The 10837-nt window shown below is 36.0% G+C and overlaps 1 protein-coding gene across 5 annotated transcripts; it reads right to left on the reverse strand.

Annotated features, from left to right (window-relative positions):
- Positions 1 to 3167: 3167 nt before the first annotated feature.
- LOC104884028 (N-(5'-phosphoribosyl)anthranilate isomerase 1, chloroplastic) lies at positions 3168 to 9188 on the reverse strand. 5 transcript variants are annotated; one of them, XM_010668619.3, is made up of 6 exons: positions 9039 to 9188; positions 8630 to 8695; positions 6925 to 6987; positions 6129 to 6493; positions 5885 to 6048; positions 3168 to 3989 (listed from the first exon to the last, which is right to left on the reverse strand). In XM_010668619.3, exons 3-6 carry the CDS (start codon positions 6977 to 6979, stop codon positions 3764 to 3766), a joined length of 810 nt encoding a protein of 269 aa, XP_010666921.1. In that variant the 5' UTR covers positions 6980 to 6987; positions 8630 to 8695; positions 9039 to 9188; the 3' UTR covers positions 3168 to 3763. The 5 variants fall into 5 exon arrangements, with proteins under 5 accessions (XP_010666921.1, XP_010666918.1, XP_010666920.1 ...); XM_010668616.3 differs by having other exon boundaries at positions 6129 to 6496; XM_010668618.4 differs by lacking the exon at positions 9039 to 9188 and adding an exon at positions 8974 to 9036 and having other exon boundaries at positions 6129 to 6496.
- Between the last annotated feature and the right edge of the window lie 1649 nt (positions 9189 to 10837).

Consider the following 10837-nt stretch of genomic DNA (forward strand, 5'->3'; position numbering starts at 1 on the left):
CTACTGTCATTCTTCACAATAAAACACCCTATGAAATGCTCTTTAAACACAAACCTGATTACTCCCTCTTGAAATCATTTGGATGCCTTGCTCTAGCCTATAATCCCTCTGTAACCACAGATAAACTGGCACCCAGAGGAGTACCATGCCTATTCCTAGGTTATCCTCACAATCAAAAGGGTTACAGATTGCTGAATCTAACCACTCAGCAAATATTCACTTCAAGGGATGTCAAGTTTCATGAACACATCTTCCCTTGTAATAAGCACAGCAAAACACAAGCCTACTTTCAATCTCAACCTGTCACCATTCCCACTTTCACACCATCTCCTGCCTTACCTGTTGACACCACATTTGATGACATCCTATACTCTCAACCTGAAAACATTACGGCTGATCCACATAGTCCAGACCCTGCTATAACACCTCCTGCATCACCCATACAACCTGCTGCTGGTCCTATCCTTCCCAGAAGATCCACCAGACAAACTCAAGTTCCTGGCTGGCTCACTAACTACATTCATCAAGCCTCCAAAGACCCAGAACCTGCACCTGCTGCTAACTTAGTCACTGCTACAGTGAGCCCTGAGTTTTATGCATTTGTAACTCAGCTGCATCAACATCATGATCCTGTTACATTCAAAGAAGCTGTGCAGCAGGATCACTGGGTCACATCAATGAATGAAGAATTGTCAGCTCTAGAGTCTAACCAGACCTGGGAAATCACTCAATTACCTCCAGGCAAGTAAGCCATAGGCTGCAAGTGGATTTACAAAACAAAACTTCACCATGATGGCTCTATTGACAGATATAAATCAAGGTTGGTTGTTCTGGGTTGTAGGCAAAAGTATGGCATTGATTATGGTGAAACATTTGCTCCTGTGGCCAAGCTCACCACAGTGAGATCCCTGTTGGCTGTTGCAGCAATGGAGGGATGGTCTCTTTGTCAAATGGATGTGAAGAATCCATTTTTGCATGGAGAGCTTCAAGAAGATGTTTATATGAAGTTGCCTACTGGATATTCAGGAGAAGGCTCAAGAATTCATCTTAATCAGGTGGACACATCTAAATCAACTAAGGTGTGCAAGCTCTTAAAATCACTCTATGGCTTGAAACAAGCCCCTAGGCAGTGGTTTGCCAAATTCTCGCATGCCCTAGACCAATTTGGTTTCACTCAATCCAAATCGAATTATTCCTTGTTCACTAAAAGATAAGGCTCATCTTTCATAGCTCTCCTTGTCTATGTTGATGACCTCATCCTTGCCTCTAATTGTGATCAACTTCTCACTCAAGCTAAACAATTCCTCACCTCATCATTTCATATGAAAGATTTAGGTGATCTCACCTACTTTCTAGGGATTGAAGTCTCTAGGTCCTCTCAAGGCATCTTCATTTCCCAACACAAATACACTACTGATCTCATTCAAACCTATGGTCTCTCTAATGCCAGAAAACTTCAGCTTCCTATGGAACCACACCTTAAACTCACTCCTGAGCTAGGTGATCCTCTCCCAGATCCCCTTGTCTATCAAAGATTGATAGGCAAACTTCTCTATCTCACACTAACCAGACCAGATCTAACTCATCCTGTGCACATTCTCAGCCAGTTCATGCAAAAACCCACCACTGTTCACCTTCAAGCAGCTAAAAGAATTCTCAGATACCTTCTCACCAATCCAGGTCAAGGTCTTCTCCTTGCTGCCAAATCTGCAGCCATTCTCACTGCCTATTGTGACAGTGATTGGGCAGGCTGTCCTATGTCCAGGAAATCTACTACAGGGTATTGTGTTCTCCTAGGCTCATCACATGTGTCTTGGAAAGCTAAGAAACAGCAAGTGGTAGCTAGATCCACTACTGAAGCAGAGTACAGAGCCATGGCTCTTACTATTTGTGAACTTACTTGGCTTACACAATTACTCAAGGACCTAGGTATCAAAGATCTTCCTCCTGCAATACTTAAGTGTGACAACAAAGATGTCTTGTCCATAGCTGTCAATCCAGTGCAACATGAACGCACAAAGCATGTTGAAATCGACTGTCACTATGTTCGAGACAAGGTCCAAGATGGCAGCATACACCCTAAGTATGTCCCTACTCAAGAACAAATTGCTGACATGTTCACTAAATCCATGCCTGTGGCTCAACATACCAATCTCATGCACAAGCTGGGAGTGCTGGCTGAGCCCCCACTACCAGCTTGAGGGGGAGTGTAGAAGGATACACACCATGTTACTGTGGTCCTAACACACTAGAAAAACTCTCATTTATGTTTTTTGTCACTTAGTTAATTATTACTGGTGTCTGTTGTCTGTAGTGAGGTGGTACTATTCTGTTATATCAAAATCCACCTTGGTAGTGGGAATATGTACTAGAATGAGTCATGTGATTGATTCTATATATATGTAAGGAGGTTGCTACCTCATCTCATGAGGGTAAGCATAATAAAATTCTCATTGCCATTGTTCTATTCTTGTTTTCTCTAAACGTTGATAAAACTATCTGGGTAACAAATATCTTCACAATCATAGCCTATAATCACATTTTCATAAGGACAAGATCAAAAAGATTGATCCAGCCATATATAGTTATACTTGTTGAAACTCTAGCAAAAGAACCCGTGCTCCTATTGGTTTTTTAGTTTTATCAATAACATTTTACTTTTAAAGTTGTGTTTAACTAAACTAGCAAAACTATAATTGGGGATAGTATTTGGCAAAAGCTATCAAATTTAAATCCATACAAACATTTTTCTATTTATTTTAGTATCTATTTCTACTTCCTCCGTTTCAAATACTCGCTACACTTTCCATTATGGGAAGTTTCACATTACTTGATACACTTCTTTTTTGGACAATAAACTCTCTCTATCTCTCTCCTCCCACATAGGTCCCTTTTCTTTTTACTCTCTACCTCTCTCTTCTCCAAAAACTGCCTAGAAGTCCGTGTTTGAGAAGTGTAGCGAGTAAAATGAAACGTAGGAAGTATAAAGTTAAGAGCCACTACCACAACGACTTACAACATAGTCTTTTATTTTAAAGGGCTCTAAATTATAAAGCTCATTACATCCTCTTTTTTCTAGTTGTCATTTATCTTTACACGTTTATCAACTCACCACTCATACCATTAGCATCTTAAACAATCTATTAGCAAATTTATGGAAAAAATCATATGTAAAAATTATACATTGAAAAGATTCAGTAATATTATACATGATAATATTTGTTCTAAATATAAGATAAAATCAAATATATAATAAAAGAAAACATGGTGAAATCGGATTATTTGGTAGTGCAAAAATTCAATAATGTGATACACTAATTTGTTCTAGTTTCTATAGGCTTAACTCCCAAAGCACCCAAGTACAAGTACACAACCTACCTAACCCACTTCCAGCTTTATGAGTTCCAAACCTAGGATTTCCTGTCATTTAGGTGAGTACTCTACAATGCCACACTCACCCAATGCTCATGTATTCATGTCTATCAAAAGAAATGCATCATCTAACATAAAACTTGTACAACTTTCACTAATATGATGGACGATAGAAGCAATTCTGCTGCTCAAACAACCCATCTTACAGCTGTTACAGGAACACATCCCACTGCATATTCCCATTTTACTATACGTGCCTCCAAATGACAAGGTTTATAAAGGTCGGATATTTACCCTGAAAGGCTGAAAGCTGTATGGGAGATTTTATTACCATAACTATTTGGATAACAATAAACCTGTTCTAACACCCAGAACTGTTTAGTAGAGCAATTCAGTACCGCAAAGAATTTACTGCACTCATGAAAGCAGATATACGTGACTCATCCTTACGAATGCCATCCGAACCACAAATGCCGCTACTCACATCGACTCCATTTGGGTGGAGAGTGAGAAGGGCTTCCCCAACATTCTCGGGTTTAATTCCTCCCGCCAAAAGCCAACCATGTTTGCTTTTCATTGACGGTAAGCTAAACTGCGCCCAATTGAATCCTTCCCCACTGCAAATAATCATTGCAAAGTAAAATCAGTACACTATACACAAATATCAATCACCAAATTCACAGAAGTCGCAAGCAGGAGAAACTTGCTGGAACTTCTATAGCTCTATGACATTACTTACAGTACCTAATTGTATCTCACAAGTTTCTCAGATAAAAGTTTGTGGATGTGACATTTAGGGTCCGTGTTTGACGGAAAACATTTTCCACAGGAAATGGTTTTCGATGAAAAGTATTTTCAGGTGGAAAACGCATATGAATATTAGTTTTTCTTTGTTTGGTTAGATGGAAAACTACTACTCTAAGGGAAAAATGGAGATGTGGTGAATGAGAGGGTGAAGGAAAATGGTTTTCCTTCGAGGAAAAAGGAATGGAGAACTTAGTTACTTTTACAGATATATTGGTTACCTATATTGTTTGTCAAACAATAAAACATTAAATCGCACTTGATACATAAGTACACACATGCTCTGTTACCCGGACTCGGCAAATTTTGCCATATACCGGTGTCAGTACGACACGACACCGACACCGGTACGAAATACGTGTCGGATCCGGCAAAGTTCACTCGGACACGGCGGCTCTAAAACCTAGATTCTCAAACCCTAGAGTTCGAAGAGGAGAAGAGAAGAAAAGAAGAAGAGGAGAAGAGGAAAAGGCGATAACTCACCTTGACTCGCCGACCGGAGCTTCAAACTCGCCGGCGAAACTTCAAACTCGCCGGTAAGTGTTTTGTCTCTTCAATCTTCACTTCTCTTTCTTCTCTCTTCTCTTCTTCTCTCTCTTCGATCTTGTTCAGTTGTTCTGTCTCTTCATCTTTTCTTTTTCTTTTTCTTTTTGTTACAAAGTGCACGTGACTTGTCCTTTTCTTTTCTCTTTTCTTTTTTTCTTTTTTCTTTTTTATTTTCTTTCTCTCCTTTCCTTCTTCGTTCTACTTTCTTTTATTAAAATATTTTTTTTCTTCTTAACAATACCTTAATTTTATTAATATATTATAAATAGACAATTATAAAATATAAATTAGCTAATTAATTATTAAATTTTATATTATAAAATATTATTTTCGCGTACCGGTACCCGTGTCCAAATTTCGGACAGAGTCCCCGTGTCCTGATTTTTTGGAATTGTCGTACCCGACACTCGGATCCGTACCCATATCCGACACTCCTAGCCGAGTCCAGGTAACTATGCACACATGTCTACGCACACACAAGCATAAGTTAAAAGGGGAATCTAAGAGGAAGACTACAATCAGATTGCACTATTAGTGACTTAGGATCCTTGTGGTTTGACGGAAAAATATGTAGCAGAATAGAAAATGGTTTTCCATGAAAAATATTTTCAGTTGGAAAACACATGAATATTGATTTTCCTTTGTTTGGTTTGATGGAAAACTATTAAGCTAAGAGGGAAAATGGAGATGTTAGGAAGAGAGAGCAGAGAAAAATGGTTTTCCACTTTTCCTTCATATTTTGGAGGAAAATATTTAATAAGGGATTAAAAACTCTATTCCTCTTTAATTTTCCTCTTCAAATCCCTTGTCAAACCAAACAACGGAAAATGGGGAAAATAGTTTTCCTGTTTCCTCCAAAACAAACGGAGCCTTAACTGACCGAGGTAAAAACTCTATCTCCTTTGATGCTAAATTAACAAAGGTAGCAGTAAAAGTATCCTTCCTTAACCTAACATAATAGACCAAGTAAGGTGAACCGGAGAGCAACTTAAATTTCACTCTCTTTGATCTACAGGAATTGTAAACCAACGGAGCAACATTCATTTACATCCAATCATAAATGTGGTATTAGATTACATCTTGGTGCTTGTATAGTGCTTGTTTTAAATTCCACTGATCATTCTATAAGCTCAAGAATGCATAAGGGTAAAAATAGACATACCTTCCTCCCGTTGCACTGTCGACTAAAATCCAATCTGCTAAAGAACATTCTTGTTGAGAAATATTATTCAGGAGCACCCCATCTTTATCAGAGTGAAGAACATAAATAACTCGATTGTCCTTCACCAACAACGGGAAAGCACTCCGTGAACCATTTCCATGAAGCTGCATAACTTTAAATTTGCACAAAGTTAGAATGTTTCAGAAACCTATGGGCAAATAATCCATTTTTAACTTGCACATACCTGGACATATTCTATGTTTGATGCAGCAGCAGCTTTTAGAATAGTGTCAGCATCATCATCTACAAATACCCCCACCGGCTCAGCACCATAGTTTCTAGCAACCTCAGAAATCTCCTTAGCAGTTGAAAGAGAAACAGAACGTTTTGATTTTGGCCATATAATCATCCCAATAAAATCAGCACCAGCTTCAGCTGCAATCGCAGCATCTCTAGCAGATGTGATTCCGCACATTTTGACTAGAGGTCTATCTTTTCCATAGTTCTTAGAAGCAGAAGATGCATTCAATGTCTCAGATGACGCCACTACTCTTGCATTTCTTGACTTAAACTGAAGTCTTGATAAACAATGCTTTCTCTTATACATATCTACTGAGTAATGAATTTGCAATGACATGAATTAATCAAGCGACTTTCAGATGATTTATCAACTACAATCTTGTCGTCAGGTAAGACAAACTCTAATGTCGTTTCAAACTCTTTATAGTTCAAAATGACCAGAGTAAATTCATGTACGATTACCAAGTTAATATTAGAAAGATAGTTCCATGCATGACAAGTCCAGGTGCCTTGGTAAATAAGTTCAGCTAAGTTTCAATAAGTTAAATACATAAGTTCTAATTAGTTATTGTATAAACTTTGATAAATTCCAATAAGTTCCTTTAAGTTCGTGTAAGTCCACATAAGTTCAGATAAGTTCGGCAAATTTCAGGTGAATAGAACACACCTTAGGTAAAATTGTTCTTTTGCTATAAGACGTGAAAGACCATGAAACCGAAATGGAAAATATGAGTCATTACCTGAAAAAAAACAGTTTGGAATATTTGCAATTGCCAAATGAGTGTGAACTCCCATGATGAACCCTAAGATAGAAGATGGGATTAAAAAGTTAAAACGCGAGAATACGATAAAATGCGAACAAGGCACCAACAGTAACAGACCAAATTTTCAACAAAAAAAAGTGAAAGGATTAGACAAATAATGAAGGAATAGAAGTGGAAGATGATGCATATATCTCAAAAAAGAAAAAGACGAGCAGAAGGGAGAAGAGGTGAGAAAAAGAATTGGCGGTAGAGAGAGCTCACTGTGCTCCAGCTGTCAGCTCTGGCGAGGCTGTAAAGTGGCGTATCACAGGAACTACGGGATAAGGGTACGGATAAGATAAAATCAAATAAAACAAAGTACAATGCTAGATTTAATTTACGACTAAAAATTCAACTCAAAATACAATGGCAATATCAATTAATGGTTCAAATTACAACTAATACAAAGCGACGAAAATACATAAGTTTCAAATAAATGAAAATGATAAGGGCATTCGACGACCTTTGGATTGGAAGCGTTAAACTTGCATGATTTTGCAATGCCTCTCTCCCAAAAAGATTCTAAACTTTTGTTTTTCATCTTCCAAATTTAGAAGATCCTAAACTTTTGTTTTTCATCTTGCAAATCTATTATAAAGAAAAGTAGTAAACACACTATTGCACTTTGTTTGGTATTTTTTTAATAAAGGAAGGAAAAAGAAAGAGTTGAGGGTACTTGAGGGTACTGAACTTTCAAAAAAGTTTCAGTTAAGGTACTGAACTTTCAAAAGTTACAGTTAGAGTATTCAAAATGGATGTCTGTTAACTTAAGATACTGAACTTTGGTTTGTACCGTCATCAGCCCCAAATATAAAAGAAAAATGTGACTTGGCATTAATTAAAAATAAAAAGGTGACATGGCATTAATTATAAAAATTCCAAACTTTTTTCTCTCTCCTCTGATTCCTCACCCTTTGTTTGTTAATTCGAGTTTCTCAGATAACCATGGTAACATCAATGGCTTCTTCTCTTTCTCTCTCCTCTATTATTCATATTTTACCCTAAATCGTAAATCGATTAACTTAATGTTTGAGATCTTTTTCTGGGTCATGTTCAAAACAAGGAGAAAAATAGGAGTAATATTTTGATAGGGGTTTCTGGGTATAAATGAAATCGTGAAAGTAGTAAATCAAGAAATTGCAGGCAAGAACAACGAATTATATACACCAATTCATTGCAAAAAACTGAGATAATATAATTCTCTAAAAAAAACTGATAATAGAAGACATACCTAACCCCGACCCGAACAAAATGGAGACCCTATGCTCAAAGTTAAAAATGAAGCCCTTATATTAAAAAAATTCAAAGTTACGTACAACGATCTCAAAAATATCTATAATATACTTAGATTATGATTGTTTCCTACCAAATAAGTAGTAATACAATCTTCTATCTAAAAAGTGCTATCCCTGAAACACTTTTGGGGTCGAAAATTCAACCAACACTAGGATCATTATTTTCATTCAAATTGTGATCACCGTTACTAGTAGCATAATTTTCATTCGGATTAGAGACTTGGGATTTTTTCATTCGTTTTTCATGACCCAAATCAAATTTTCTAAATCGAGGAGGCATAATTGAATAAAATTTAACACAATCACTGAACAACACAAAAAATATTAATTGTAAAAAAAGAAACCACCTCAATTATTCTGTGTAATTGTTTACAATCTTCAACGTCAGTCTCCAACACCAAAAGGTCCAAAATCTGCATAAACGCAATAAAAATCGGTAAATTAAACTAAACAATAAAAATCAGTAAATTAAACTAAGCAAAGTGTAATTAACTGAATTTCGAATTTCATATTTGAATTGAGAGGACATGAAAGTTTAAATTTATAGCCATTATAGGAATCGATTTTTCCCGTTGAAGAACAATATCTCGGTGATGCTATTTTTGATTTTCACTCGCAGTAGTTTCATACTTAATAGGCGGCGGTGTGTAAGAAGTAAGAATAGACAACATAGAGAGGAAGAACTAATTACTAATTTTTTAGGGTTGAATTTCGCTAATTTATGGTAAAGAAGATGTGAGGAACAAAAAAAAATACCCAGTGGTTAAATGGCGTAGATCGAACTTCGAAGAGAGGGTGAGGAGAGAGAAGTTATCTTGCTGCCTGCTGGATTGGTAGTGTCAGCGTGCTACTTTTGCAGAAAATGGATTGGTTTGCTTGTATTATTACTGGGCTTGCTTGGGCTACTTCTTTATTTTTTTTTTAAACTTGAGGCCCCATTCTGAGTTTCATTTTGGACTTTGTATATTATTATAAGGGTTATGGATCAACTGAGGTGAGAGAAGAGAAAATGGGTATTATATACGGTGTAATTTTTTGGAGGGAGAATTATATGTGAGGGGGAAAAAATAACGTAATTGAGGGAAGTAAAATTTGGGCAAAGATAAATTAATTTTTAATTAATTATCTCTTTCCTCTCAAATTCCTCCAATTTTGGAAGGAAAAATAAGGGGAGATTTATAAGATTTTCTTTCCCCTCACTTCCTTTCCTTTCCTATTAAATCCCTTGCTATTTTTTTTACCAAACATAGGTAAGTCTTTTTTTTCTTTCCAGTTCCTTTCTTTTCCATCCAATTCCTCTATACCAAACACACTGTTAAGTTTTAAGTTAGGACTCGTCTTTGGACCGAGGAAAACTGAATTTGAAATAATTGAACTGAGTTGAACATAACTCGACTAAACTAAATTGAAATAAAAATATTAATATTAATAATATTAGTATTAATAATAATAATAATAATAGTAATAGTATTAATAATAATAGTAATAATAATATTGATAATAATAATAATAAATTAAATTAAATTGAAATTAACTGAACTGAAAATAACTTCAAAAGAACAAGGCCTAATAGTATCAACTATCAAGTCAGTTTGCTACCAATAAATTGAAAAACTTGGTAACAACATGACTCGGGGGGGGGGGGGGGGGGGTTTCAACTTATCGGAATAGAAAGGGAATGGAATTAATTGAGAGATGAATGGCAATAGTAATGGTTACCTTTTATGAAGTGTTTGGTTCAACTAGCTAATGGAATCGCTTATCTATTACTACCTCCGTTTTTATTTTAATTTGTTCACTTCACTTTGGGGGAAAAACCTGAAAAGGTGGATAGAGAAACTAAAAAAGTGGGAAAAAAATGGTGACATGGCTGGAAAAAAAGAGAAAGTAGATGTCTTACTAGAGTAAAAAAAAAAAAGCAATAGTGTGTAGATTAAAAAGAAACAAACCAAAAAGAAAAATGCGTAGATTAAAAATAAAAGTGTGTAGATGATGGGATAAGTTTTTACCACACGTAACAATAAATCGACCAAAAAAAAAGTGTGTAGATAAGAACATACTATATATACAAAACCACCAACTCATGTTTTAATACCATGTTCTAAGTAATCACTCCTATAAATACGAATGTCTAATTAAGTTCCAATTGCGTCTGACCAAGTGATTTAGTGAGTTTAACTATAAAGTGCCAGTGCCTTCATTCTATCATAAAAAACATTTGTTCTTTGCATGCTTACTCTAATTCCACTAAGTTTACTGATCATTGTATTTTGATTTTGGGGTAAGGGGATTTTGAGTGAAATTCTGTAAAAGAGAAAGCTTTGAATGAAGCCAGTTAAAGTAAGAAAATTTCAAGAGAATTTGAGATGAACAACTATTAAGGGAACAATTGTTCATGAACTTAAGTTTAGTAACTCAAGGTGTGGCCCGTGAGTAGAATTAGGTTGTAACAAAGTTATTTGGCCTAATTATTGAAAGTGTTGTGTTGAAAATCCCTAGTGGTCGAGGTTATTTCTTCTTGTTGGGCCCAAAAAGCTTTTCCTCGTAAATATCCC

This window comes from Beta vulgaris, chromosome 1 (assembly GCF_026745355.1).
Source record: "Beta vulgaris subsp. vulgaris cultivar EL10 chromosome 1, EL10.2, whole genome shotgun sequence".
NCBI classification, from domain to species: domain Eukaryota; kingdom Viridiplantae; phylum Streptophyta; class Magnoliopsida; order Caryophyllales; family Amaranthaceae; genus Beta; species Beta vulgaris.